At 41.2% G+C, this 16,171-nt stretch overlaps 3 protein-coding genes across 3 annotated transcripts in view; 1 reads left to right on the forward strand and 2 right to left on the reverse strand.

The window, feature by feature from the left end:
• Positions 1 to 1,104: 1,104 nt before the first annotated feature.
• C922_01539 (hypothetical protein) lies at positions 1,105 to 2,445 on the forward strand (the record flags this gene model as incomplete). Its single annotated transcript, XM_008817142.1, has 1 exon — positions 1,105 to 2,445. One exon carries the CDS (start codon positions 1,105 to 1,107, stop codon positions 2,443 to 2,445), a length of 1,341 nt encoding a protein of 446 aa, XP_008815364.1.
• A 7,782-nt stretch (positions 2,446 to 10,227) lies between these two features.
• On the reverse strand, positions 10,228 to 13,710 carry C922_01540 (selenide, water dikinase; the record flags this gene model as incomplete). Its single annotated transcript, XM_008817143.1, has 1 exon — positions 10,228 to 13,710. One exon carries the CDS (start codon positions 13,708 to 13,710, stop codon positions 10,228 to 10,230), a length of 3,483 nt encoding a protein of 1,160 aa, XP_008815365.1.
• Positions 13,711 to 14,921: 1,211 nt separating this feature from the next.
• C922_01541 (hypothetical protein) overlaps positions 14,922 to 16,171 on the reverse strand; it is a gene marked incomplete at both ends in the record, with an annotated part of 5,187 nt that continues 3,937 nt past the window's right edge. Inside the window, one exon of the mRNA XM_008817144.1 lies at positions 14,922 to 16,169. Within this exon, the coding sequence (XP_008815366.1) occupies positions 14,922 to 16,169 (1,248 nt within the window). The remainder of the gene's footprint in view (positions 16,170 to 16,171) is intronic.

A 16,171-nucleotide genomic window follows, 5' to 3' on the forward strand; every position in this document is an offset into this window, starting at 1 on the left:
ATTGAACGCAATGCTTATCGTTCCCTTGTGCATGACGCTGAGTTGCCGCGTCCTCGATGGGCAAGGCAAAATGCGCTGCCTGTGCGGATTCGTTGTACATATAATGCCTTGGTCACGCCCACCCGTGATACCAACACGCACAAGTGTTGCAAACTTGTTGAAACATATACCAATGCGACATTACAATTTGGAGGTTTCCTTCTTTTTCTCTTTCTTTTTTTTTAAAACATCCACCCAAGGCGCGCAAAAAGTGCTGCATTATTTTAAAGGGAAAAAAATCTTATGAAAATTAGTTACCAATTATTGCACTTAGCGTAAGCTTTTCCATTCTAAAGAAAATAAATCCAAGAGTTTTATGTGGAGTTTTTTTTCTGTCACTCCCCATTCCCTTTATTTTTTTTTCTTTTCTTTATTGAAACTATTCTTAATGCCCTGTTTCGTGAAGAACCATCAAATCGCGCTGCCACTAGGCTGATCACTTTCCCCCCCAATTGTGCTTCCCTCTTTAGAGAAAGCAAACGGAGAAAATAAGATTAGCAAAGGGAGAGAGACAACAAAAAACAAAAATCCACCCATGGCCTGCAGCCGCCCCCAAGTGAACGGAACTGTACGACTGTAAGATGCAGTGAAACGTTATGTAGGTAGGTATTTGAGCCAGCCAAACAGGAGGCGTACCTCTCGCGCGATCAGCCTGTAAGGCGATACATATTAGCGACCTCGCGTGTTTATACGTGGAGGACGCATTTGTCCATGTCCCCTATGCGCATGTACCTGCGTATCCTTCCCCACCAGCTGAGACTTGCTGGCTGCTATTTCCTGGCTACGATTTCCTAGCTGCGCTTTGTTGGCTGTGATTTCCCGAGTGTCATTTCCTAGCTGCGAGCCCCCGCGCGAGAAACAAACACAGAACTGTGTCGCCACCCTCGTCGTAATTCGGAAGCCCTCCCTTTACGCCATGTACAGTTCATTGCCCCAGCGCGTGATAGCGGTAGAGAGATAGTCACCACTGGCATGGTCGGCATACAGTAATTGGCAACGTGGGCTCGTCTCCTTGCTACCGCGCACGCCGCCACCCGCCCACTCTAATGACAACCCCCACTGAGCATGTGTGTTCCGCTGCCTCTTCTTCGCGCATTCATCCCTCTACTCGTTTACGCTAAGACCATTCTGCTCCTGTTAGTCCTCCTGCTCGTGCTTCCTCCCCGTGTGCCACTCTCCTCATGTGAGGAGTTCGAAAAAATAGAATATGCCCAGGATTTAACCAAAATAAAGTACTATGATTCTAACAGGCATATTGATAAGAAGCATTTGTACAAATATGTGGCGACGCCGTGCTTGCAGGATCTCCTAGTTACCGTGAAGATAGAGAAAAATGTAGAACCAGACAACATGTTATTTTTCCCCAAGGGGAAAAGCTACCTTAAAATAACAGGAGATTGGTCACAGTTCCCAAAGGAGCAAAACGAAAAAATATGTTTAGCATTCGTATTGAAGAAAGACTTAGTAAAAAATCAAAAGGAAAAGTGTCCCAGTGATATCTTTTCCTCAGAAAATGTATACCAAGTATGTTATAAGGAAAATAATTACTCTATCCGAAATCTATTTTTATACCTAGAAATATCGCAGGCTTATTTGGAGAAGCTTTTTCTATCCTTCAACATCCCAGTGATAGTGAACACAGAAAATTCAGTAGTATATTTTACTAATAATAAAAAGAAATCCAAAGATGAGAAGCCCCCCTTGGATTTACACATATGCTACAAGTCCAGTGAAGAACATCCATACTACTTAGGAAAAGTTCTCTTCAATTCGTACCCAATGAAGATAGAAAGAAATATTAATGACTATGATGTTATTTACACAAAATCGTTTTTAACGTCCAATTGGGAATACGAACTGATTATCAAAGGGGAGTATATAACCTCATACAATCGAGTCGTTTTTGTGAGATTTCCTCGAGATGTTGATGATAAGGAGAAGAGGTGTCCCGCCTTTTGGAACAATGCCATTCTTGGTGCAGGTGCATTAAACAAAATGAAAAGAACGGATAAATCCAAGTTGACGAAAAATACTGTACAGTACTTTTTTTCCAGTGATGATACTTCTTCAATCAGTTATTACATTCCTTTTATAAAAAGCGATGATTTACAAACGAATGAAAATTATCTCATATGTTTATACTCCGATGAAAATGATTTTCACGGTATGGAACTTACTAATGCTCATTTTTATTTTAACACAACCGATTCGATCATTTTGATATTCCTCATCATTTTTGTCATTGTCTTTTTACCTCTCCTCTTTTCGCTTACCTACCTCTGCGTCCTCTTCAAGATGAATGCACTCAAGGTCAAGATGCAGAAGCTGCAGCTTCTAAACAGGAAGGACGAAATTGAGGACCGCCTCAAGCGGGAGTTAAACCTTGACCAGTACGAGTGCATTTAGTTTGGGCCTCACCCGTTTGACCCCACCAGGGTGCGGCCACATCTACATATGCATATATATATGTAATGTACGCGTGTGCACCTTTTTAATATGCCCCCATAGTGACCCTAACACGTGGCAGATAACACATGACGGTTAACCCATGAAAGGTTTAAGAGTCACGGGTTTTATTACAGGGCTTACTTCTCCTGTTAATGTAAAAATATCTGTATATCTATGCGCATACAAAGAATATGACGTAATGCAGCATTGTTAACTTTTGGAAGAATTCACACAGAGGCACTCAGTTTCTTCGGTAACCTTCGCAATTGATACAATATACGTGTTTAGGATCGCTGCTCCTTCCCAGGAAAAATAAGTAACACCTCGAAAAAAGTACACACAACACTGCTAATGGCCACCCACGAAAAAAAAAAGGACCATGCGTCCTTCGATAGTTTACATCAATTATTGCGAGCCCCGTAGCATGAACACTGAAGGCGTGATCGGCAAATTCTACAATGGGCTAGACGCGCCAGGAAAGGAAACAACGTGTGTGAAAAAATCATTAGACCAAGATATGCACCCTACACACGAATGTCAAAGGGAATAATAGGAATTCAGCAGGGGAGATTTCTCTGAAACCCACCTGCACGAATTTATGAACAGAGACAGTGGCATGTGTGCAATTACCTCCAGTAACGATTAAATCTTTGCAGCTGCATACAATACAGATAAAATACATATACGGAAATATCTGTTGCCAAGTTGGGAACATGGACACCACCACATCGTCGATAAATAGGGGAAGGAACTTTGCTTCTATAGTTTACAGAAGGCATGGAACAGGGAGGAGCATGTCTCCAAAAAAAATGTACTGTCAGAATGGGAGAAATTAAATGGGGAACAATAAATTCCCTTCTTAGGAAGTTAAAAGTGTGTATGAGGCAATTCAGTTGCAAAACGACGCACACATGTGCAATATTGGGCCCAAGAGAGGCGGTTTGCCAGACTGATAAAGCAGTATCAGAGGGAAACAGCCCATTATGTAATAAAGGAAACGACAAAGACACACCAATACCAGAAGTGTACAAAACAGAACATGAGATGCATAGCCTTTAGTCGCGTGTACATAAAAACAAGGAACTAATAACAAATGTGTCCATGCTGATACTTATCATGGTTCTAGAAAAATGACAAGAGAAGAAAGATTCACACAACAGGGGGCTGTAATTGGAAGACCTAATAGGAAAGTGTGTGAAGAACAAAAAAGTGGATACATGTCAGGACATATCAAAGATGTAGAGGATCTTTTTCGACCATGTAGGAGAAACAGAAACTGCTCAGTATAATGAGGAAACGTCTAAAGGCGTAATAGAACAGGTCATATAAAATTAACTACACATAGACGATAAAGATCATGATGGTGACATGCTGAAGAAGAAGCGCATGAAACAAATATAATACGGATATATGCATGCTACAATTGGACGGTGTCCATACCTATTCGCTAAGTGGTGATGACACAAGTTCCTTAATTACATAATAGAGAAACCTTGGGAAGAATTACAACGCTGGAAAAAGAAGGGACACCTACTCTCCAATCAGACGGGACCTATTAGCTGAACTCTTAAACAGACTAAGAAGTCAATCAAAAAAACTGCAGAGTGTTAGTGAATCGGGAAAAACACATAAAAAAGAATTGACAGATTCTGACTGTTCCTCTGATGCAGGTGTAGAGGCCAAATAAATATTTCATTTAGAATGCTATGAGAAATTCTCCCGACATGGCAGAAGGAGAGCAAACTGACATAGCATAAAACCGGTAACGAAAGGTACAATGCAACACGTAAGATTCTTAATTTGTAATGACCCCTTTTAGAGGCTGACTGGGGGAAGTCTAATTATTAATCCTTTTGAATAGCCGTTATACACCGAAGCGAACGAACTTACCAACAAAGGGAGAGAAGATCACCACACAGTCTTTCTATTTAATTATGATCATTGCATACATGATGCGCTAGTTCTTTCTGCCAGCTAAGGATATCCCATCATTCCCTAGACCCAAGGGAAAAAGTGAAGCTATAGGGAATGGTTAAGAACAGCCCGATGGAATTCCCAAAAATAGAAGCTAGAAGCCATTCCATGTGCCATACTAGAAGAAATGAATATGGTTGAATAGCCAAAGAGGAAAATGATAAGTAGACAGGGAAAAGAAGAAGGAAGAAAAAACCATATATATGAAACATAAAAAGGGGGAAAGCACCCAATTGCCCACTACTTATATAACAGTTGAGCCTGCCCTGCCACTGTAATTAGAAACCTGTATATCATACATTCATACACGTGAATTAAATTGATTCCATCCTGCGCGCATATTTATTGTTCTCGCGAGATATAACTTAGGCATTTGTTAATGCTTCAGTGGAAAACATTCTTCACGGGATCAAGAGAAGGGAAGCTTCCTCGTTCATGGAATGCAAGACTGGTTTTACTATATCTTATAAATGATTAGAGTATTCAAAAAGGCGGAGCCCACCCACGAAACCTATCCTTTCTTGCCTATGAGCATAATATAACGCATGAGGTTGAGAATAACTGTTGTTCTCCATAGGCTGAACTGTAGCATCCTATGCATATATTATGTGAAATCCTGACATACCATAGAAATGTGTGAACGCACAGGACAATCCTCCCTTCTCTTAACTGTTCTCATAAGTCATAGGTTGCCTAGTGAAGCATTTATATGGTAGTGAACCCCGACATTTACCCTATCGGTTAGCTTCTTTTTGTGTCCACCCTCTTTAGTATTAGTGTTTTATCCTTCTTTTTTTAGAATCCGATTAAGAAGCATATGTTGAATATACCTCTTTTTATTCCTCGTTTTTATATGTTTCTCATATAACAACCTATAGTGTAATAAACGTAGAAGGAGAATATCCTAACTATTTTTTAGAGGAAGCTGATACATTCCCCCCAGAATCAGTTCGCAGCCACAGATATCTATATATATGGTTGAATTGGAAGTACACTATTTTTCTGTTTGTTTTTCCTTCTTGTTTTCTTTCCTTCGTTTAATTTCTAACTGACAAAATCTTTTTCATCCTATTGTTTCTGAGTCCACGTTAGAGGTGTCTAGTTTGACATACCTGAGCCGCCTTCCTGGGTGTATAGTGGAGTTTCAATTCTTACCCCTCTGATTAGACAAGTCCTCTGTTTGTTTGCATTCTCAAGAGCCAAGATAAGGGAACTGTAACATCTAACCACTCTCACCCTTAGGTATATAGTTGTCCCTAGTATAGGCTAGGGGCGGTTTTTCCTGGTCGACATAATTCTGGCGTGGAACACTATTATTCCACGTTTAATCCATTGAATAGTGGGCAGAAATTAGGAACTTCACTCTCACCACTAACATCTAGAAACATAATGTAGATGTAAATAGATCCCTCAGGGATATACCTTCCAATTCCGGGAAATATGTTTCCTATCTACTTATACATAAAGGCTATTTGGAAAATAGATTAGGCTGTTTAATTCTTCAAGGAAAAGTAGAAAAGAAATTCGGTCTGACGAAAAACACCTGAACGAGACTCTCTGTGCTGTCTGTTCCGTTTGGAGTATATAAGGTCTAGTGAAGCACGAATACAGTAATATTTTAGAAGAGCTATAACTCTGTCGCAGGTTCCGTATCGAATAACTGATCGATGCTCCCACAACTGGTTGCCGGTTTCTTATGGGGGATGTCTATATTCGCATTGTCAGATGAATAATCCACTTTAAATATTGAAAGATAAATCTCCTTTGCTCTTCATTTGAATATTTCTCACCACTGTGGAGCCACAGAGTCATGGTGATGCAGTAGTTAAAAGGAGATCTGAGGATAAACATAAAACAAAACAGAATGAACCCTCCCACACACAGACACACATTTCACGTGAGCAATTGAGATGTAACCATCATGTCAATTCATGCAGCAGCAAGAGAACTTTAATTACAGCAACAGAAATTAACTCGCATCTCTGTGTGGGGCTGTATGGGAACTCACGGAACATATGATAGTGGCATCACCAACACACTGATTCATCAGGTAGAATTTACCGCACAGTGATGGAAACATCGCATCGTGATTAAGATTTTGAGTTAACAATTCGCCAATTTAACAGTTTTTCTTCCATTCAAGACCGATGAATAAATGTAGGATGTGTATAAGAAGCATTGGGGAACCAAAGTGGTATAACCCACTGCGTAACATCTGAAAGTTGGTAGGAAAATAAAAGAGACAGAGTTGTACCGGAGGCACGTGGCGTAGCATTAGATTCTTTCAACGTGCTCTATTGTATCCATTAAATATAAACTAGAATGGATAAATATAATTAGCAGAATAGAGGAACCATTCTTGTGACGCTTTTATTACCTGTCACGCGCATGCTGAAATAAAGCTCTTCTGTTTTAAGAAATCTTTCTTTTATATGGAGTTTACAGCCTCAGAAGGGGTACCAACAAAGGATATATTAAAAAAATAAATGTGGCAATGCAGAGATTATTCTCTTAATATATAAAAACAATAAATTAAAAGCTGCCTCAGGAATCGATGAATAAACGTCATAATGATTACTAGCAATTAACATCACGCAAGGGCTAATGGACAGGCGGGTTAGACAGCATGTTAGTGGCACAATGAAAGGGCGTCTGTTCTATCACTGATATTCCTGTTTCAGTACATGAGACATGCCCTTATATTCAAGCAAGCAACATTAACTTTTCTTTTCAAAGAGGAGAGCACCTTCTATGCTGGGTGTTCTATAATCATTGCTTACCTCGAATTGCTTGGCCTCCGCAAATATGTCGCACAATCTGGAAGTGCAGCCATCTTTGGGTGAGTTGCTCACTTCTCGTAACAAATGTATAATTCAATATCGAATCTTTTTGGAAACCCTTTGATTCTAAGGCCGCCAAATCGTGCTTTTGTGTCTATTGTTCCGTGTCTAAATTTTCTATTGTTCACATAGATTGCATTGAGACACGTCAATAAAACTTCAGAGTATGAAGACATATCCCTCTTAGAAGGAATAATCAATACGGAAGACAGTCGTTAAGTATGTAATTTATCTGATTGTTCAGGTTGCCGATTACTCTCAAAACTCTATGATCTAGGACGCCTGTGATTACTTCCTTAGATGGAATTTTGTAATACTAAATAAAAATATTAACAGGAGGATATATTGTATAGAGATACTTGATAAAGTATCTGACGCTTGGAAAATAATCTACACTTAACCATAAGAATGGACAGGAGCCAGGGGAAAATAGAGGAGGATTCCATAATTTTCGTATCTCAACAATTATCAAGGAACACTTAAAGATGAACTTCTTCGTTCTTAGTCCTGTATCTTCCATTTAGGGCTTCGCAAGTATCTATATCTTCAATGAGCCTTTAATCCACCGAGGGGGACACCTTCGGAACAAACACAGAGAGGCTCCGCCTGTTATATTTTGTGTTTTCTCCGAATCCCCAATTATAATCGTTCATAATCCACATAATGGACACTGAGCATGCTCTGTATATTCCTAATATCTTATACTGCATTATAAGAAAAATCGTGAAGATTCCTCCCAAGTGCGACTGAGCCTCTACAGGCCATGTAATACACGGTCGCATTGTAAGTGCAATCCAGAAAAGGAATAGTCATGCTGATTAAGAAGGCATACTCTCCTATATTTATGAGATTAGTGTATATTGATGTAAAGAGGCTATGCTGTTTCGGCGGCGGTGTATCTCCACATTCATTATGAAGGGGGGTTATGTAACATAGAATTTAACTCTGGGAGTTACGATTGTGGCGACGAGGGAAGGTCTTATTAATCATCCTAGATTGCCTTGTAGAAAAGCATTTTTCTTAGACGATGGATATCCTCTTCATGGCCCAGAAGACAAATCTCCCCCCAGGCGAATTCCCCTATCCCATTATTACCTGTATGTCTGTGTATCGAATAAAAACAAAGACCAATACAAAAGAAGGGACTGAGAAAAAGGGGAACGTGATAACAACAATGGCACGAAATCTATTTCTTTCCTCAGAGTCTCTACCGTGAGGTATCATTAAAGTAGCTTGTGCTATAACCGCCTACTACAGGTATGATTGCAGATATATTTCTACTATTTCAGTGAAAAGAGGAGAGAAAAACAGCGGTATAACACCTTTATGTGAACAAACATAAGGTACCACAGCATAGCGTTATGTGAATAAGAACGAAACTTAGTTGTATAGGCAATAATTATAATAATTAGAAACCAATTAACTGTGATTATCCTCCAATTATATAAAAGGAGAGGGAAAAAAGGAATATAATGAAGGAATTATAGACCTAGTAATAATATATTACAATGGATACATGATGAGAACTAAGAAGAAATTGCAATATTGAATTTTGAATAAAAACTAAGAATAGCATATATACGCGAGTATAAGGACGTTTTTCATTTTTCATATACCTAATTATAGTAAATTAAAGAAGAAAATGCAATATTTTTCATTTGGAACCCTCAATCAAATTCACATTTTCCGTCTTAATTGAAGGTGCATCAGTTTCGAGAAGCATAAAAAGTATGTCCGCACAACAGATACAGATAATTTACATGCTTCTATACACTGTTATAATTTATCGATAGGAGCCTATACCCCGTTGAACTCTTTACGGCTTAGCATGGAATATATATATACACATGTACATACATATATAGGTATAGTTTTCTTTTTTTCTTTTTTTTGTTTCATATATAGGATTGCTTCATGTGTCATAGAAATAAAAGGAGTTAACGTCGCCAATTATGAAGCTAATCTGGCGTTATACAGAAGGCGCATACCGAAGAAGATAACAAAAAGAGGACAAAATAGTAGGGGTCGTAGACGGTCTTACCCAGGAGGAAGACATAGTTACTATTATATCGAAATTCACGTTACAAGATTATTCATTTCGCATAAACGTGTGCCTGTTGAAATTACATAATAGTTCATGATGTGTCTTATTTATGCATATATGGAAACAGTAATACACTACTGAATTTGAACTGCTTTTATAATAAGAATTCTATTTGAAGTTAGGACTTTAATTACATGTTGCTTACCATTGAAAAAACTGTTATAGCTTCTAAATGTGTTGATGCCTTTTTGTGGAAATTCCTATGTGTGCAATGGAATAGAGATATGCAAATCCACTAATTTGAGCGCAAAATTGTGGGGAGTCCTGTTTAACTGCTTATATGTCCTCAAGCTGCTTTCTTCTTGTGAATTTGTTTTCATGTGCGATAGCGCATTCTCCTCCTATACAACATTTTACCTAATTCAGTAAAAAAGTAATTCTTATTACTTCTCCACCACATGTACATTTTAGTGCCACCGGAAAAGATATGCCTCTTTTGGCTTTCTCTTGCTTCACCCGATGAAGCAGTATATATACATTTGTTTTTTTCTTTTTTCTTGTTTTTTTCGTAAAAAAATTATTTTTCTTTTATAAAATAAATGTTCCTTAAAAAGTTGCACAAAGCGAATATAACATAGTTTATATCAAGAGGTGCAAAAATATTCTCCCCCCGGGGGTGACGCGAATATATGCATTTTGCGCGCACACGGCTGGGCGGAGTGAATGCGAGAGAGTTCCAAAAAAAGTACCCTTGTAAAAATCGGTGGTGCGAGAAGGTAAGGCTTCACTGCTGACGGGTCGGGGTCCACTAGACACGGAACGGGCCATATACCCAGGCATATTAAATTGACCGTTCCCTTCTACACCTCTGCCCACACACTGTTACCATTCGATGTACACCGAGTTCGTCGTGTCCAAATAATCGTCCAACGAAACCTGACTTATGGGCACCCCCTTAAACTTATCATCTTGCACATTTATAATTTCCCCTACTGCGGAACAGTTCGGATACCCCATATTTTTTAAGTCTGTTAAAATTTGGTCGGCTCTCTCCCTTTCCACAATGACCATGAGGCCCCCACTGGTCTGCGGGTCAAACAGAATTCCATACCGCTCACTCAGTGAAGCTTCCTCCAAATTTATAATGTTATTGCACAAGTAGTGATTTTTCTTGTACATGGAAGAGAAGATATTATTTTCTATGCACTGTTCAACCCCTTCTGCGATTATGAAATTCTTGAGATTTATCTTTGCTCCGATGAGATTCATGGGGGGTTCTTTCACCTTGTCAATCTGTCCATCATCCATTTTGCTACTTCTCCCTTCCAGTGTCTCCCTCTGTGATGTGCTGTGCAGGGACTTGTTTCCCATTCGTGCAGCAAAATAAAATTCCCTCCTAGAGCACTTGATCATTTCGTTAAGGTGGCCTAGGACTCCAAACCCAGTTACATCGGTGCAAGCTTTGGCATTATTACTCTGTAGAAGGTATAATCCACTCTTCCTATTTGAGAGAAGCATTTCGTCAAGACAGTTGTAGATCCATCTGGCCTTTGCCTTCTTACATATATGTGCAGCCATGATGAAGCCAAAGCCGAACATTTTCGTGGTAATGATTATGTCCCCTGCCTTTATGCTTCTGCTTCCTTTGGGTAGGAATAGATAGTTTTCCTTCATCATTTGGTGTCGTTCGTATGTGTCCCTGTGTTCTTTGCTAACGAGGGGTAGCTCATCTGCGGGGGCGCCTCCCTCCTGTTGCTTACGTGCACCACTGGTAGCCGCCGCTGCGCTTGTCCTGGGGTTCTCCTCCCCCTCTCGCCGTTTCTCCTTATCGGGCTTATCTTTTCGATCCCCCTTGGGGGTGGCCTCACTGGCGGTACGCCTCTTTTTCACCTTCCCCGTGACTGCCAAACCGACGTAATTCTCATTGCCGGCACAGGTGTGGCCCCCACTCAAGACACATTTCTCCTCTTTCAACTTCTGGCAGCACCCAGTTAAAATATTCTGTAGTCTTTGCTGCAGCTTCTTCTCAATGTTATCCTTCACAATAAGTACACACAAGGCACAGATGCCGGTCCCCCCCATACTGTACACATCGGATAGGCAATGAATGGCGATTATTTCCCCTAATATGTATTCATCATCGATAAAGGATTTGAAAAAGTCGATTGTTTGGACAAGTGCAGGACTTTCTTCTCCCCTTTTAGATTTACTATGCACAAATATGCAGCAGTCATCACATGCTTCAATTCCTAGGTACACATTTGGTGAGTTGTACACAGATAGGCCTTTCAACGAATTTGACAGAACGTTTGAAGGGACTTTCGACCCACATCCTCCGCAAGTATTCCGGTTAATTATTTTCTCGATGCTTTCTTTAATGTATGAATTTACTTTTTCCCTCTTCGTATCGCAGTTCGAAGTGGTTCCCGCCTGAACGCTGCCATCCTGCACAATTATCCTTATGGTTGTTCCATTTTCTCCCTCCTCTGTTGCCACTCGGTAGGTCGTTTTTTTACTAACAAGTAATCTCCTTTCATATTCCTTTCGGTATGCAGTGTACATATATTCTGGAAGAGGGGAACTTGCTGTGGTTTCCGTTTTGGGGCTTCCACTGTGTGCACATTTGTTGCGGGTGGGTAGTTCCTCGTTCCTGTTGTTGCTTCCACTTCTGCTCGCTGTGGTGCTACCACTGTCACTGGAGTTCACACGAGATGGGTCATCGTCCTTGTGCGGTTCTTTCTGTCCACAAAGGGGCATGCATGTCCCATCTTCCGAAGAAATTCTTCCTCTGAGGAGGTCAACATAGTGAGTAGCCCTTTTGAAGATACGAAGAGAAAGGGTCCTTATCGAAGGAGGGGGAAAAAATATTTCCCTGCTACCGCTAACTGGGGACCCCTTTAGGTACTTTTCGATTTCCCTTCTTCTGTGCATTAAGGAGAGTACCCCATTTTGTAGGAAGCGGTTCTTTGACAGATATGAGTACCCCTTTCTTAAGATGTACGATACGATGCGGTAGGAATAATTCACAGTGTGATTAAATAGGTTGGGGGTCGGAGGGAGCAAGTAAGAAACACCCAACTCATCTGCATCACGGGTAAGTATATAACCCTTGACATGTTCTATGCTGATGTATTTGTTCCCATGCACCTTATTGTATACGTTTAGGTAGACCGTCTCGCAGACTGCATAATCGTCGTAGTTCTTCACTTGGTTAAGGAGATAAAGATACTCATCTGTTACGGACTGGCAAAAGGGATTCACCGACAGGGACTTGGTCGCGTCTTCGCCAAATGAGTATACATAAGAAGGGTACCTCATGGCAGTGATGTTTATGCACTCATCATATCTGATTATAATTTCCTCATCATGGATGTCCAGAAATTCCATTTCTTTAATTTCTCCGTTTTCTTTTACTCCCCTTATTTCCCTGACCAGTAGGTAGTCCCTACAGGGGAGGTCTAACTTTTCGTTCTTCGACGAAGCCACATAAACGGAGAGTAAATTAACCTGCGCGTTTATTCTGCGTAGCTGCTTCTGTACCTCCGAATGTAGGCAATTCCCAAACTGGTTGTTGTCACTGATTAGAAGGATGCGGGGGGTGGTATCTTCGTCCGCGCCGTTGCCTTGCAGAGGGGCATCTGGGAGGACGCTCGCACTGAATGGGTATCCTTCGCTGATTTCACCTCTGCTAAGTGCGCCCCCACTCCTCACTTCACTTCTGCTACCTTCGCCCCCACCGCTAACGGCACCGAACCGCTGCGCCTCCTCGTAGGCGCTGAAGATCTCCTCCACGTACTCATCGTTGTACGAATGGAAGTTAAGGAACCTCTTCAGAGGGATGCCCTGCAGAAGCGCCCTTCTACACTGACGATACAAACGAACATCCGTCTTGTCCTCCTCCATGTTTGTCGACTGCAGCAGAGCGAGGTACATCACATGCACGTGATAAAAAAAACGATTTTTATTTCGAAAAGGGTATATGTTCATGTGAGACATATCGGTGCTAAACAGATCGGAGCTCCTAAAATCAAAGTCGCACAACAAGAAATCATAATTCAAATGGTTCCTGTCTGAGGCAAAGAAGATGTTCCGACTTTCTGTGTGTACATACTGCACCTTCTCATTTATAAACAGTATGTTTCTGTTTTTGCAAAAATTATAGACATCCGTGTAGCTCTCTTTGCAGGCCTCTTCACATTGTACGTAGCGATCTAGGAACACGAAGTTGTCTTTGCAGATGATTATTATGTTCACTCCTTTCAGCTCATTTTTCCGAAGGAACTTGTCGACGAACAGACGGCTCCGCACGCCAAAACCGATGATCACGATGTCGATCACGGGATCAATCTGCTTGCAAATCCGCATTCTGAGGAAGGTGCGCGTGGTAGGTTTTGCCGGTGTTGTAGGCGTTTTTTGGGGGGCGCCTTTCCCTACAGTGGCTGCGTTCCTAGTAACAGCTACCCCCGTATGCTCACCAAACACAGCGCAGTGAACGAACAGATGTATTTCTCTTTTAAAGCGCCCTACAGCTACGCCAAAGAGGGAGGAGCGAAGGGACGACTTTGACGTAAAAATGGAAAAGGCCGAGCATACAGTGGGGGGAGGGTATTTCTCTTCAGCGTTGAAACGGAAAAAGCGAAAAATGGTGAAAGTGGTTAACCGTCAACGTGAGAAAAAAAAAAAAAACGATTTGTTTTGCCATGTGAATAGCGAAACTGCTTACATTGTACAAACTTACACGTGCAAAAAAGTGAGAAAAAAAAAAAAAAAAAAACAAGCAAGCAAACAAATCGGCGAACAGGCAACGAAACCGACGAGCAAACAACCAAACCGACGAGCAAACAAACAAACCGGCGAGCAAACAACGAAAGCGACAAGCAAACAAACCCACAGGAAGTTCTCGAATAAACAGTCACTAGCATGCGCACCTTCAGTTGGCTAAGGATTGTGTTCCACGTACGTATGCACTTCCACACATATGTAGGTGCTTCCACCCTCCAGCGCGCGACCACATAGATAAGTATTCATCGTTCAATCTTTTCTTTATGTGAACCTCCAGGTGGGCGCACCTAACATGTGCCCCTTTTCTGCAAAACGCTGCTAACCACGGTGCATTCCTCTCGCGCGAAGTTCTGTTGTAGTTCTTTCTCCCTTACAACGTCTCGATTGAGCGACTCACCAATCGTTGCCGTTGCGTGCAATAACTCATCCTTATGTGCGACGACACATTCGAAAAAAAAAAAAAAAAAAAAAATTAACACCTCGTGGGTGAGAAAAAACTGGGGCTAAACAAAATCCTTGCTTTTTTTTAGAATCCTAATCAAATTGGCAATTCCCAATGTTTGAGTTGGAAAAATAAAAGGAAAAAGAAAGGGACTCCTTTTGGCAAATCAAAAGTAGCGTGCAGGAATATAATCCTTACACGATACACATGCGCACACGCGGGGGGTACTAAAAAATTGGAGGTTTTTCTCCCACCAGAGAGGAAAACTTACTGTTCACAAGATTACACTGTTCACAAGATCACGCTGTTCACACTGATGCAGCCGCGCGGGGGCGCCCCTGCACGCATGGGACTAATCCACGCCGTACTTCACCATCGTTCGGTGAAATAGCAATGGGAAGGATCTCTTCTCGCCCATCTCGCCCTTCTCGTTCCCCTTCCCATTTTCCTCTTCGCCACAGCTCATGCACCAAACGTGCTTAAAATTTTTCAAAAATTTGTGAAGCACGTCGAGAAGCCTCCTTCGGTGCAACTCCTCACATAAGCTGTCGACAACAGCAGCAACGAATTTCAGGAGGTAATACTTATCGGTTGCATCATTTTGGCAGTTGTGATTCTCAAATAAATTGTTAAAATGGGAAATGTAGGAAGAAATTATTTTCTTGGTATAGGTGTAAAAGACACCTTCTTCGCTTTCTCGATTCATTGCATAGAGAGAGAGAATGATGTCGGAGTGACAAAAAATGTTGTCATTGAAGGATTCGTTTGCACACACATGCTGATTGTCACGCATAATGGTTTCACCTTTCTGTTTTTCCATTACATTCTCAAGGATCCTCCTATAACTGACGTAACAGCAATTGAATTCCTCCTTAATATGAGTCTCCCTCTTTACCCTTTTGTTAATTATGCTATCGAATATGTTTTTGTCCGTCGTTAGCACATTTTCGTCTATCCATTTCTTCACATGATCATTGTGTCTAGTAGTGGTACTACTTTGGGCACTGCTCTGGGTACTGCTTCCGGTACTGCTTCCGGTACTGCTTTGTCTTTTTCGCTTCATCAAAATTCTCGGGAAAAAGTCGTAGATTTTATAATTTCCTGTGATTTCTGCTTTCATGGGAGTGTTGCAGCTGCTGGGTAGTAAATGATTCTTCGTCCTTCTCACACTGCCATTATTCTTATGCTTATTATTTATTCTTATTTTTTTTCTTGCTACACTTCTAAATGAAAATGGGACACATTTGTCGCTCGATATGTGGACTTTTTTCTCGGCCTTCACTTCCTTTTTCCTGTTGAAAAAGTACCAAATGGTGCTTTCCCCGCGTCTGTCATCGATCAGGGGGAGGAGTTTCCTGTGCTTAGATTTCTTACCAGGTGCACAGCGATTGTGGCGCTGGACATGCGTCGCCCTTTTCTTGGGGAATTTGACGTTCTCCCACCAGGGGCGATGGACCTGCGCGTCTCGCATGTTGAGTGCGATGGATTCGGCTTCTTGCACTGCCTTCAACTTGGCCCCTTGTACTGTATCCAGCTTGTCCCCTTGTACTGGATCCAGTTTGATCCCTCGTGCTGCCTCCAACTTGGCCCCTTGTACTGTAT

The sequence above is a fragment of the Plasmodium inui genome (genome assembly GCF_000524495.1).
Source record: "Plasmodium inui San Antonio 1 unplaced genomic scaffold supercont1.5, whole genome shotgun sequence".
Classification (NCBI taxonomy): Eukaryota; Apicomplexa; class Aconoidasida; order Haemosporida; family Plasmodiidae; genus Plasmodium; species Plasmodium inui.